Source organism: Macaca mulatta, chromosome 1 (genome assembly GCF_049350105.2).
Source record: "Macaca mulatta isolate MMU2019108-1 chromosome 1, T2T-MMU8v2.0, whole genome shotgun sequence".
Taxonomy (NCBI): domain Eukaryota; kingdom Metazoa; phylum Chordata; class Mammalia; order Primates; family Cercopithecidae; genus Macaca; species Macaca mulatta.
In genome coordinates this window covers 119,959,550-119,973,928 of record NC_133406.1, presented here as the reverse complement: position 1 = coordinate 119,973,928, position 14,379 = coordinate 119,959,550, and the positions used below count along the sequence as shown (strand labels likewise).

Genomic DNA, 14,379 nt, shown 5'->3' with positions numbered 1-14,379 from the left:
GACCTAGTTCTTGTCACCAAGAAACATGTTACATGATTTTAATAAGTTCCCTGATAGAAGAGCATGGAGTGCTCTGGGGAAATGAGGGTCATCCATTCTACATTAAAACAGCAAGTTGTCTGCTACGGTCTGAATATTTGTGTCCCATCCCCACCTCCCTCCCCCGCCAGTTCATGTGTTGAAATCTTAACCCTTAAGGTTAATACTTCTGCCTCCAGAAGTATTATAGTTAAGGTTAAGGTTAATACTTCTGCCTCCAGAAGTATTATGAGGTGGAGCCATTAGGAGGTGATTAGATCACTGGAGATGGAACCCTCATAAATGGGATTAATACGCTTGTAAAAGAGACCCCAGAGAGCTAGTTAGCCCCTTCTACCACGTGAGGATATAGTGGGAATGTACCATTATGAGCCAGAGTGTGGACCTTCACCAGACATTGAACCTGTCGGTGCTTTGATCTAGGACTTCCCAGCCTCCAAAACTGTGTGAAATACATTTCCGTTGTTTATAAGCCACCCAGTTTATGGTGTTTTGTTATAGCAGGCCAAAAAGACTAAGATAATGCCATTGAAGGTTTCCTAGAGGAAGTGAAATCTGAGCTGAGGTTTGAAGGATGAATAGGAGCTAGAAGAAATAGGTAGAAAGTGGATAGGGAAAGGAAATAGTCTATGCAGAAGGAGAAACTATGGAGGGAAGACACAGGGAAAGGAATATTTCAAGAACTTTAAATAATTGTACATAAGTGGAGCAAGTGAGAAGACAAGTGAGAGGTAGGCTGTTTTGAGAACAGGGGTCTGATTGTGCCAGCTTTGTACACCATTATAAGGAACTTGGACTTGGTCCTGAAGGTAACTGGGCAATTGTTGAGGTCACCACAATCTACTGTCTGGGTTACTGCAGAAACTTTCTAAATGTCAGCTCTACTTCCAGTTCTGCTCCTCTCATTCAATCTCAACCTAATAATTCAGAGTAGTTCTGAAATAGACAATTCAACAACCACAAATTGGCAAATAATTTAGCCTCTTAGGTGCGTAAGACTGTGATGGCATAAAAAGCTTTAAGGAGCTTTTAGCTGAATAGGCAAAAACCACATGTGCACACCATGACCAATGTGATCTTTCCAAGACATAAATTTAATTGCACCATTGCAGAGCCATTTAAGAAGCTTTCCAATACCTTTAGGGGGTAAGATCCATACTCCTCATGTGGCCATCAGAGCCTTTATGATGTAACCTCTGATTTCTCCCACACTCATCACCCACCACCATTCCTTCATACTTCATTCATGCCAGGCTAGTAATAATAATAATGATGGCCAAGCTTTGTTGAGCTATTACCGTATAGCTGAGTACTTTATGTTCTTGTTTAACAGCCCCATGAGATATGAATTATTATACTTTATTAATGAAAAAACTGGCATTTGGAGAGTTGTGAAACATGGTTTCAGGGATTGCTGACATCCAAACCCTGAATCCATACTGCCTCCAGAAGCATAAGAAGCTATGGCAGGTCTCCAGAATTTTGCTCATGCTTTTCCTTCTGTAGGAAACATCTGCCAACTTTTTCCCTTCTAGTGAACCTCACTAAGGCATCAATAGTCATTTCTTTGAAGGCTTTGTGATAGCAGAATGAAGTTTCTGTATTGTTTCTTTTATATATATATAGTACAATTCTCAGTATGGTGTTGTATTTGCTTGCTTTCAGATTTTCCCTTCTAGGTTCCCCACGACTGTCTCCTATTTGAACCCCAATAAAAAAAACTGAACTAAAAACCAAAACAAAACAAAACCCCAAGTAAAGCACATGCACATCTGAAAATAAATTGAGGCCACTCATATCAGATGGCCTTGAGCAATTTTGGAGAGTGGGAGAACAGATCCTCTGTAGAGACTGAGGGTCAAAGAGATGAGCGAGGTTTGAGGTTTAAGAAAAGTAGAGATGTTCTAGTGCAGATACCATGAGGGAATTTCATATGGAGTCCACATTCCTCCTCCTCGTCATCATTGTAGTTTACATTTGTATAATGTTTTTAATTTTTTTGTTTTTGTTTTTTGAGACGGAGTCTCGCTCTGTTGCCCAGGGTGGGGTACAGTGGCAAGATCTCAGCTCACTGCAACCTCTGCCTGCCAGGTTCAAGCAATTCTGCTGCCTCAGCCTTCTGAGTAGCTAGGATTACAGGGGTGCACCACCATGCCCAGCTAATTTTTGTATTTTTAGTAGAGACAGGGTTTCACTATGTTGGTCAGGCTGATCTCAAACTCCTGACCTCAGGTGATCCGCCCGCCTTGGCCTCCCAAAGTGCTGGGTTTACAGGGATTACAGGCGTGAGCCTGTAATGTTAAGTTTTTAAAGTTATTTCTGCCGGGCACGGTGGCTCACACCTGTAATCCCAGCACTTTGGGAGTCTGAGGCAGGCGGATCATGAGATTGAGACCATCTTGGCCAACATGGTGAGATCCCGTCTCAACTAAAAAATACAAAAATTAGTTGGGCGTGGTGGTGCATGCCTGTAGTCCCAGCTACTTGGGAGGCTGAGGCAGGAGAATCGCTTGAACCGGGGAGGCGAAGGTTGCAGAGAGCTGAGATTGTGCCACTGCACTCCAGCCTGGCAACACAGCAAGACTCCGTCTCATGGCCGGGCACGGTGGCTCAAGCCTGTAATCCCAGCACTTTGGGAGGCCGAGACGGGCGGATCACGAGGTCAGGAGATCGAGACCATCCTGGCTAACACGGTGAAACCCTGTCTCTACTAAAAAATACAAAAAAACTAGCCGGGCGAGGTGGTGGGCGCCTGTAGTCCCAGCTACTCAGGAGGCTGAGGCAGGAGAATGGCGTGAACCCGGGAGGCGGAGCTTGCAGTGAGCTGAGATCCGGCCACAGCACTCCAGCCTGGGTGACAGAGCGAGACTCCGTCTCAAAAAAAAAAAAAAAAAAAAATCACAGCTGGAAACATTTCATTTAGCACCCAGCACGCATTTTCAAGGACCTGGAAGGTTCATGTTCTAATATATACAAACAGAGAATATGCCTAGCACATGGATGATCAATAAGTGTATTTGAACCCATAGTTTGGATACCTCAGCACAGTATTTTACAACTTAACCCTAGTCTGAGGGCCTGAATTTTCAGTCTCTTCTCCAGCCATTACCTCTTCCCTGGGCCTTAGTTCCAGTGACTCTTCCCAAATTGTACACTGGGTCTTCATGCCTTTGTTCCTTTGTTCAGTCTCCTCCTTCTGAGCCTGGAAAGCCACCCAAGTCTTTGCTACTGTAAATAGTGTGCAGTGAACATTTGCATGTATATGTCTTCAGGGTAGAATGATTTATATTCCTCTGGGTATACCCAGGGATTGCTGGGTCGAATGGTAGTTCTGCTTTTTGTTCTTTGAGGAATACTGCTTTCTACAATGGTTGAACTAATTTAACACTCCCACCAACAGTGTATAAGTGTTTCCTTTTCTCTACACCTCACTAACATCTGTTATTTTTTGACTTTTTTTTTTTTTTTTTGAGACGGAGTCTCGCTCTGTCACTCAGGCTGGAGTGCAGTGGCCAGATCTCAGCTCACTGCAAGCTCCGCGTCCCGGGTTTACGCCGTTCTCCTGCCTCAGCCTCCCGAGTAGCTGGGACTACAGGCGCCTGCCACCTCGCCCGGCTAGTTTTTTGTATTTTTTAGTAGAGACGGGGTTTCACCGGGTTAGCCAGGATGGTCTCGATCTCCTGACCTCGTGATCTGCCCGTCTCGGCCTCCCAAAGTGCTGGGATTACAGGCTTCAGCCACCGCGCCCGGCCTATTTTTTGACTTTTTAACCATAGTCATTCTGACTGGTGTGAGACGGTATCACATGGTGGTTTTGATTGCATTTCTTTAGTGATCAGTGTTATTGAGGTTTTTATCGTATGCTTGTTGGCTGCAGGTATGTCTTTTGAAGTGTCTGTTTATGTCCTTTGCCAATTTTTTAATGGGGCTGTTTTTCTCTTGTATATTTGTTTACATTTCTTATAGATGCTGGATATTGGACCTTTGTCCATGGCATAGTTTTCAAATATTTTCTCCCATTCTGTAGGTTTTCTGTTTACTCTGAAACCACTCAATCTTTAAAATCTCTTCTCCTGGGCATCACTATACTCCTTCAAGTCAAATGAATCATTTCTTTATTTTTCTTCCTATAGCTCTATGGCAGCACTCAATGTACTATATGGTGCCTCCATTCTGGTAGCATTTATTATATTCTATTACTATTATTTGCTTATGTACAGTCACGCATCACAAACTACAGGGATATGTTCTGAGAAATGTATCTTTAGGGAATTTCATTCTTCATTGTGTGGCCATCACAGAGCATACTTACACAAACCTTGATGGGATAGGCTACTGCACACCTAGGCTATATGGTATAGCCTATGGCTTCTGGGCTACAAACCTGTACAGCATATTACTGTACTGAATACAATTCAGTACAATTGGCAATTGTAACACAATGGTAACCATTTGTGCATCTAAACATAGAAAAGATACGGTAAAAATACTGTATAAAACATAACAAATAGTACACCTGTTTAGGGCACTGACCATAAATGGAACTTGCAGGACTGGAACATGCTCTGGGTGAGTGAGTAGTGAAGTGAATGAACATGAAGGCCTGAAACACATTTTATAGTCATACAAAAATATTTTCCTTATATCCTTATTCTAGAAAAGGTTTATTCTGTTTTTAATTTTTAATTTTTTTTTTTTTTACTTTTTAAACTTTTTTGTTAAAAACTAAGACACAAACATACACATAAGCCTAGGTCTACACAGTGTCAGGATCATCACCACTGTCTTCCACCTTTACATCTTGTCTCCTGGAAGATCTTCAGGGACAATAACACACATGGAGCTGTCATCTCCTATGATAACAACACCTTCTTCTGGAATAGCTCCTGAAGGACCTGACTGAGGCTACTTTACAGTTATGTTGTTTAATAAGTAGAAAGAGTACACTCTAAAACAACAGTAAAAGTATAGTATAGTAAATACATAAACCAGTAACATTTATTATCAAGTATTACATACTATACTTATGTTATGTTTTTATACAACTGCCAGTGCAGTAGGTTTGCTTACACCAACAACACCACAAACAAGTGGGAAATACATTGCACTATGATGTTACTGCAGCTAGGACTTTACTAGGTGATAGGATATATGCAGTATGATGACATAATGTTGACAGAAACAGGATATGGCACATGACTGTAGCTGTGTGTCTTCTCACTCTCCAAATCACTAGCAAACATGTGCTGGTGGAATTTAAATTTTTGCAAAACAGAGATTGTTTCTTTTCCAACTTCATATTTCCAGTACTTGGTAGAGTGCATTGAGTACACAAAATAGTTATCCAAAAACCGTTTCTTGAATGGAACAGCCACTACCACCACCACCAAAAAATTCTAGGCCCTTATTCCAAGAGTTAAATACCTACGGTCTAAAGATCTATGAATAAACTTCAGGAAGTCCATGAACCTGGTGAAAATGTAAGCAAAAAGTTGTTTGTGTATGTATTTGGGGGCTGGGCAGAAAATACATGGTTTTCTAAAGAAATGTATCAAAATGTTCAATGATCCAAAAGGGTAAAAACCTGCTGTACTAGACCATGCTATCTTTGGAATGAGGTGAAAAAATACGGTAATAATAGTATCATGATCATAATTATTGTCCTTACTTCTCCTTTGCTTCAGGAGAATCGAAGAACTGAATCAGAGCCTGGCTGCCCAGGAGAGGCTTGTAGAACAGCTATCTCGGGAGAAACAACAACTGCTACATCTGTTGGAGGAGCCAACTAGCATGGAAGTGCAGGTAAGGCTTGGTCAGTACATCCAGAGGCACTCGCTGCATGCTTTCATAAGCCCTACTTTTTAATATCTACGTGTATTTGTTATCTATTGCTTTGTAACAGATTACTGCAAACTTAGCAGTTTAAAACACCTTATTTTTGTTATCTCACAGTTTCTGTGAGTCAAGAGTCCAGATATGGCTTAGCTGGGATCTCTGTTTGGAGTCTCATAAGTGTGAAATCAAGGTGTAGACAGGGCTCTTTTCTCATCTGGAGGCACACCTAGGGGAGGATCGACTTCTAAGCTCCTTCAGGTTGGAAGGATTTACTGCTGTGTGGCTGTAGAAGTTATGGCAGCTTCCTTCTTCATAGCCAGCAGCAGAAAGAGTCTGTTACTTTTCTCACTTCTAGACCCTCTTTTAAGGGGCTCATTAGTTCAGGCCCACCAGCATAGTCTCCCTTTTCGTTAACTTAAAATCAACTGATTAGAAACCTTAATTACATCTATATGACCTCTTTACTTTTTCCATATAACATAGCATAACTATGCAGTGACATTCCATCACCTTTACCATAGTGGTTAGAAGTTACAGGTTTTGCCCATCTTCAAGGGGTGAGGATTACACAAAGATGTGATGGCCAGTGGGTGAGAATTATAGGGACTACCTTAGAATTTGCCAGCCGCATCAAGTGATTTATAATTATATAGAACATACAATGTTTTAGGTTATTTAGGTTTTGAGGGTTAAGTTGTAAAATACTGTGCTGAAGTGTACAAACTATGGGTTCAAATAAACAGTTACTAATCATCTATGAGCTAGGCATATTCTCTGTTTGTATATATTAGAGTGTGAACCTTGCAGATCCTTGAAAATGTGCTGGGTACTAGATGAAATGGTGATTACTATTTCTGTACAATTTTATCAGACAAAGATAGAAATTTGCCTCCAAATTTTTTTTTTTTTTTTTTTTTGAGACGGAGTCTCACTCTGTTGCCCAGGCTGGAGTGCAGTGGCATGATCTCAGCTCACTGCAACCTCTGCCTCCCAGGTTCAAGAGATTCTTCTGCCTCAGCCTCCTGAGTAGCTGGGATTACAGGCGCATGCTACCACACCCAGCTAATATTTGTATTTTTAGTAGAGATGGGGTTTCACCATGCTGGCCAGGCTGGTCTTGCACTCCTGATCCCAGGTGATCTGCCCGCCTCGGCCTCCCGAAGTGCTGGTATTACAGGCGTGAGCCACCGCACCTGGCCATAATGTGGTTTTAATATTGAAAAAAAGAACTCACTGTGGTAAAAATAATTGCATTGATTTTCTGGGAAGTTACCTCAAAGGGAACTCCTCTCCTCCATTCAACTTTTAATTTATTAAAACGATATTTTCTAAAAGAACTTTAGAATATACCTGCACCCAAACAACATAAGCAATTACCTGGTATCCTTATATTCTTGCACTGGTCTTAGACTACTGATAAGACAAAATGTGGGTGGTTTACTTTATTGGTTCACATATGGAAAGGTTGGGGTCAAGATAAAAGAGCAATGATAGGAATTAGTTTAAACCATTGCTTCCCAACCTTTCCATTTCATGGCACATATAGCAAATGGTAATATTTGTAAGGTATGGAGGTAAACGGATGAAGCTTCTTACTTGGAGGTGGCCAATTTGGGTGCTTAGGCCGCTATGAGGGCAGAAAAAAAATCACTATCTTGGCCACAATTACAAACTTCTTAGACTGCAGCTTCATTTTGGTTGGAAAGCTCTGGTTAACAAACTCAAGAAATGATGTATGTGCACATAATTTTACAAGTATGAATACAAATTGAAGTTCATAGGCTTTTTGCAAGATACATGTTGAAATATATGGAAATTTTCTTAAGGGACTCTTGAAAATATTTCTTCTTTTTTTTTTTTTTTTTGAGACAGAGTCTCGCTCTGTTGCCCAGGTTGGAGTGCAGTGGTGCGATCTCGGTTCACTGCAAACTCTGCCTCCCAGGTTCACGCCATTCTCCTGCCTTAGCCTCCCAAGTAGCTGGGACTACAGGCACCCACCACCACACCCAGCTGATTTTTTGTTATTTTTAGTAGAGACGGGGTTTCACTGTGTTAGCCAGGTTGGTCTCGATCTCCTGACCATGCGATCCGTCCATCTTGGCCTCCCAAAGTGCTGGGATTACAGGCATGAGCCACCATACCTGGCCGAAAATATTTCATAATACATTTAATTTAAAAAAGCTTAACTGAGAATAAGAATTGAATTTCCATCCTGATTATTTGTTAGCTGTATGACTATGAATATGTCATTTCTCAGCTTCCATATACATAAAATGGGAAGATTACCTCAACTAATCTCTATAGTTTCCTATAATGCTAACATTCTATTTTTATCTTATTTCAGAATTTTATTTCATTCTATTTTAGTTCAGAATTTACACAAGTATTATTTCTTTCAAAATGTTCACCTTCTGAAATGAAATCACTTTTATTGCTCCTTTTTTATTTACAGGCACATAAATACTAAAATATTTTGTACATATACATATTTTCATCATCTTTGGTAAGCACTGAAATCAATATATTTAGTTCAGTATTTTCCATGCTAATTAAGGAATTGGTTTGGTACCAGTTTTCAGAAGACTTAAAGAACCAAAAGGTTATAATTTCAAAGAGACTAAATAATTTATATTCTATTCTAAAAGGATGCTTAGAACAAGAATAAGTACAGCATCCAGGGGATAATATTGCATGACCATTGGGCAGAAGAAATGCATCAAATCACATAAACTGTACTAAATTGATATGCTTTTTTAACATTGCCTAATAAAAATTTATTGTTATTGTTATTACCCAATACATTGTACATTTAGAAACCTGATACATTGTGCTGTTTGTTCTATAAGACAGTGTTTCCTACCCTTTTTCATAGAAAATTCATTTTCATAGGAAATGTGTACATCTATGGTATTCTGAAATAAGTGACCATGGCTGCTCACAGTTTGAGGCAATTGCTCATGGCCCCCTCAGGACCCATGCGCCACCCTGAGAGATGAGGGGATCAGCAGCTTTGCACAATGGTGGACCATGCTGAGGTACACTGTGCTGGAATACCCAGGTTGGAAACCTCTGCCACAGGAGGCCTCTGATAGTTGGTCCTCTCGAGTGTGGAGAATAGAAAGTCTCCCATAGCATATTTCCTTGTTTCTCCCTTTGGGTCTACGTCTTACGGGGAAAAAAAAAAAATTGGGCCCAAGGACTGGTAGTGTCTTCCCTCAATTTACATAGTAGTTTAATTCCTGGAAAAATTTAGTGTAAATTAACATCGTGCTCCTATATACAGAAGAATTAAGTTCTAGGTTCAGATGATTGTAAACAGTTTTATCATCAACCAATGGAACACTCAAATTCCAAAAGTCATTTGGAATTTGGGACAATACTTTGTCCTGTAACATCCCTTGCCTCACTTATCATTGTGACAACATCAAAAACAAGAAACACCCCCATAAATTTTCAAAATGCTCTCTATAAGATGAGACAGTTGCTCCGTGAGTACCACTACTTTAGGGAGTCCTAGCCTTCCAAAGGTTATAGTCCGATGAAAGATTGGTATGTAAACAATGAACTAAAATACAGTGTGATAAATGAGGAGATGGAAATACACGCATGGTGCTAAAGGAACCCACAGCTGAAAGGGATTAACTCCAAGGAGGAACTCACCTGGAGGTCACCCTTCTGTTGAGCCTTAAAAACTGGATACACCAGGTAGAAAATAGGAAATGGAGCAATATATACAGTGATGTGGAACACAACTAAGGAAATGGAATTGGGAGTAATCGATGTTACCAAAAATAAGTATTGGAGAATTATAAAATACATAGCTGGAAAGTACCATAAATGTTGAGCTAAGGGCTTCATGTTGTAGGCACCAGAAAAAAAAAAGCAAGGGGAATAAAAGTATATGATTTGCATTTAGAAAGGCAATCCTAGTTGTCGTGGAGACTGAGGATTGTTTGAAGAGCAGATAATTGATGTCACCTGTTGAGAGAGCAAATCATAATCTGACACAGCTATGAACTGCTTTGTCAAGTCTGTTCTTTGAATTGGTTGGGGGAAAGAATATTATAAAACCAATTACAAAGCACTTTGTCTCTCCCCTCTGCACAGGTAATGTATGATGAACCTTGGTATTTGTGACTCTTGGAGTCTATGTTGTGGGTGTTATCCTTGTCTGCTAACAGTATACTTCCGCTGTAACAGTTAGAGTTCCACTGTATTCTACTCAAACCTTGTCTGCCATGCCAACTGTCACCACAGAAGAAAGACCCTTACAATGTGGAAGGCAAAAGTTCGATTTCTAAGCTCTGGGCCTATTCTTCAGAGGCTAAAGAATCTCCTCAACTCCAGTGAAGCCATCCCTGGAATCCCTCACTGATTCAGCTGGAGGATGGAGGAGCTTGAGTTCTAAAGACTTATTCATGTCCTTTAATTCCACCTACACTTCACAATTGAGAATACCACAAACAGCTGGGCCCTAGAAGAAAGAAGAGCTCACAGATCTTGCACTTCTAGGTCTGAATTGTCCAGGTGAAGAACACTCATTGACCCCACATCCCATAGATAACTATTTCTCACGTGATCCGAGTATGAAAGTCTGGAGTATAATGAGTATAATATACTCATTATAATATCTGAGTACAGGAAGTTCATTCAGAGTCTTCATTCCCTCAAATAAGACAGACACTTTTGATAAAGATTATTTAATTGATCTTACAGTCTTTTTAGCTGTTTTCCTTTTCCATTCTACCAAAACATTCTACAACATTCACTTTAGTGGGAGCGCACTTGTACAATATTTATGAACATCTATAATTCTCACAAAACAAAAAAAGTACCACTAACTAGACATGCCATTGATTGACATCATTCCATATTTCCTTCCAATCCTTCTTGATGTCCATTCAGATCAATAGTATGTGTGATCAGAGTGTTGAGGAGCTTTTTGATGTGAGGCTGTGACATCTTGTCCACATCTTTTTCACTAGGGAGTCAGAAAATCTAATAAAGTTTACAAAGCATTTTTCTCTTCCTCAGTAAAGGTATCTACAAAATTGCAGAGAAAAGCTAGCAATTGTTTCAGTTATTGATATTATTTCCTTCTACAGAATGTTAGAAGCTTCATCTCAATGAAGGTTTTAAATGAAACCAGACCTGGAGGGTGTGAAGGCAGAAAAAATGATGCCCTTGCAAAGGGAGGTCTGGAGGAATTCTTGTTTTGTTTGTTGCCTTTTTTCTCTCTCTCTGCATTTCTCCTTCAATATAAGATAAGCAAAATTTATTAACATGTAATCTCACTGTGGTTGGCTTATAAAATGAAACAGGATAACACAATTAGGGAGAGGCCCACATTAAGTAAGTGAGACCTTCCCACTCACACAAATTAGCACAGTCAAGCTGTTGCATTTATGCCTTGTTTGGAACTTAATGTAAATAGTACTGCATGCAGTGAGGCATATTTCCTAAAATAGCAAACATTCCTGTGTTACCATGGAGAGATCTGCTTGGAGGTTAAGGCAAGAATGTGCTCTAAATGCTCAAGGCAGAGACTGAAAACCTTGCAGGGATTAGTAGCTCAGGCAGCTCTGGACAACTTCATATAAGGAGATTTTTTTAGAGTAGCTTTTCAGTATCGCCTTCTTTCGCTGATGAATGTTGAAGCTGGAGACTCATTTACAAATCTCCGTTCAACATTATTGTCTCCCAGACAACCTTCATTAATAATGTGTCTCCGAAGCAGGCCTTATCAGCTAAAACAATCATTACTCTAATCCTTTTGAGCAGCAAAGGAAGTGGAAAAATAGGCAGCTGTTTTACAACTTAATGAAAAATATTTATTGAGCACTTGTAATGCACGACGTACTGTTAGGTGAAGGAAGAACACAAAAATGTATAGGATTTAGTCTCTGCCTTCTAGAGATTACAATAGGAGAAAGTCACTGATGAAAAAAATACAAGGCAGTACAGAAAGGAAAAATCATCATGGACGGGGTTCAGAAGCAAAGATTTTGGTCTCTGAGGAATGAGTAGGATTTTACTAAGTAGAGATGAAAATGAAAGGCATTGCTTTATTCATTCATTCAATGATTATTTATTGAGATCTAGAAAGATACTGTTCCAAATACTTCAGAAGCAGTCTTAGTCCACTCACGCTGCTATAACAAAATACCACAGACCGAGTGGCTTATAAACAATAGAAATTCATTTCTCACAGTTCTGGTGGCTGGTAAGTCCAAGATCAGGGCACTGGTATTTTCAGTGTCTGGTGAGGGCCCACTTTCTGGTTTATGGATTTCCTGTTGTGTCTTCACATGGTGGAAGGGACTAGCTAACTCTCTGAGGTCTCTTTTTTATAAGGACACTAATTTCTCCCAAAGCCCCCACCTCCTAATACCATTATGCTGGGGGTTAAGATTTCAACATATGAATTTGGAGGGGGATACAAACATTCAAACCATAGCAGATAACCAAGATGAGAAAGCTGTGGTTCCTTTTCTTAAGTAGCTTACCAGTTAATGGGGAGAAGGCAGGATGGAGAAATGACATACAAATTACTGTATGTACAAAAAGTATTTTGGAAGATGGAAGAAGACAAAGATGTCTTTTGGTGGTAATTAGAAAGGCAGGTTGAAGGAAATACTTGACGGGTGGATAGGATTGTGACAGGTGGAGGTGGTAGTGATAGAATATTCCAAGTGTATGAAGTATAGAGGTAGGGAAGTTCAGGGTAGAGAAATAGTAGCAGGAATAGAATATAGGGGGACAGAAAAATGGAGTGGAGCCAGATTCAGAGAACTTTAAGAGGCAGGTAAAGAAGTTTATGATTAATGGGCAAGTCATTGGGTCTCCAGGTTTCTTTGAAGGAGAGTGATATCTGAACTCTGCTTTAGAAAGATTAATCTGAAAGGAGGATAGAGTAGAGGGCAAAGAAGTTGAGGGGACTCATTATTTTGGAACTCTATTACTTAAGATATGAAGTCATTAGGGCCAGGCATAGTGGCTCACACCTGTAATCCCAGCACTTTGGGAGGTCAAGGTGGGTGGATCATGAGGTCAAGAGTTTGAGACCAGCCTGGCCAACATGGTGAAACCCTGCCTCTACTAAGAATACAAAAATTAGCCAGGTGTGGTGATGCGTGCCTGTAATCCCAGCTACTCGGGAGGCTGAGGCAGGAGAATTGCTTGAACCTGGGAGGTGGAGGTTGTAGTGAGCCAAGATAGTGCCACTGCACTCCAGCCTGGGCAACAGAGCAAGACTCCATCTCGAAACAAAACAACAACAACAAGAAAGATACGAAGTCATTAGAGGGTAAGGAAGGATGAAAATTTTGTGCTAAGGCAAAAAACCAAAATAAAATCTTAGTATATAATAGTTCATTTTCTCATTCATACATTCTAGTCAATGACTATTGAGTGCTTTCCATGACTAGGCAATGGTGCTGTTAGGTACTAGAGAATTACCTTCTAATGAAGGAGACAGATAAATAACCAAATAATCAAACAAATACATAACTTCAAATTGTGATAAGTACATTGAAGAAAGCAAAGAGCAGGGATTGGTAGACTTTTTCTGTATAGGGCCAGATAGTAAATAAGCTGTGCAGGCTGTAAAGTTTCTGCCATCGTTGCATAAAAACAGCCATACACAACACATACGAATGAACATGGCTGTGTTCCAACAAAACTCTATTTGCAAAAACAGGTGGGAGCTGGATTTGGTCCACAGTCCATAGTTTTCTGACTCCTCATATAAAGTACTAGGAGGAAAGGGAGGCACTTTAAACAAGGGGAAGACAACAATCAGGAGATCAGTCTTTCCTACGGTAATTTTGAGATGCCTATGACACATCCACATGTAGATATCAAATAGGTAACCCGGTATTTGAGAGTGGCACTCAGAGGAGAATTCTACAATAAAAATATAAATTGGAAGCCACCAGTATAAAGATGGGAAAGGATGAGATGACACCAGAAGAGAACAGAGAGGTGAAAAGGGTCTAGGACTGAGCACCAATGAACAAAAGGTACACAGTGTATGACTCTTAGTTCATAAATCTAAGGCAGTCATCAATTTAAAGTCCCTGTCTGAGTCAGGATGGTGAGAAATCCAATTTCATGCGTTTGGTATTTCCTCCTATCCCTGCTTTCTCAGCTAGTTAAAGGTCCGTAGGTTTCACCAGGTGCCAAAGCACCAACGAGACTACTCTGATCATCGATCTCCCACTAAAGCATCCCTGCCTCAGTAAGCAGGGTTTTGCCAACCCTAGAAGCTTGTTATATTGAACCTTTTATGGAGCCAGAATCCCCTGCTGAAAAGTGCAGCCTTTCCAAGTCACCCCATTACTTCCCTCTCTGAGGTCCTGCTGCTTCTCCAGGGCACTGATATGGAATGGAGGTGGGTACTTGTTACTCTTTGACCTCCAGTTTCTTTCCATCTGGGTGAAATGTCACTCTCTCCTCTTCGTTGACTTCAAAAACTTTTCTCTCTCCTCTCTTCACCAATGGGAC

General features: G+C 40.4%; 1 protein-coding gene across 25 annotated transcripts in view; it reads left to right on the top strand.

Annotated features, from left to right (window-relative positions):
- Positions 1–14,379, top strand: part of LOC106996441 (myomegalin) — a 219,802-nt gene that overhangs the window by 117,600 nt on the left and 87,823 nt on the right. For all 25 annotated transcript variants that reach the window (XR_013398911.1, XR_013398909.1, XR_013398910.1 and 22 more), the window contains one exon: positions 5,724–5,841. Coding sequence is in view for 22 of the 25 variants with exons in the window: in XM_028847190.2 (XP_028703023.2) it covers positions 5,724–5,841 (118 nt within the window). In the remaining 3 variants the exon portion in view is untranslated. The remainder of the gene's footprint in view (positions 1–5,723; positions 5,842–14,379) is intronic.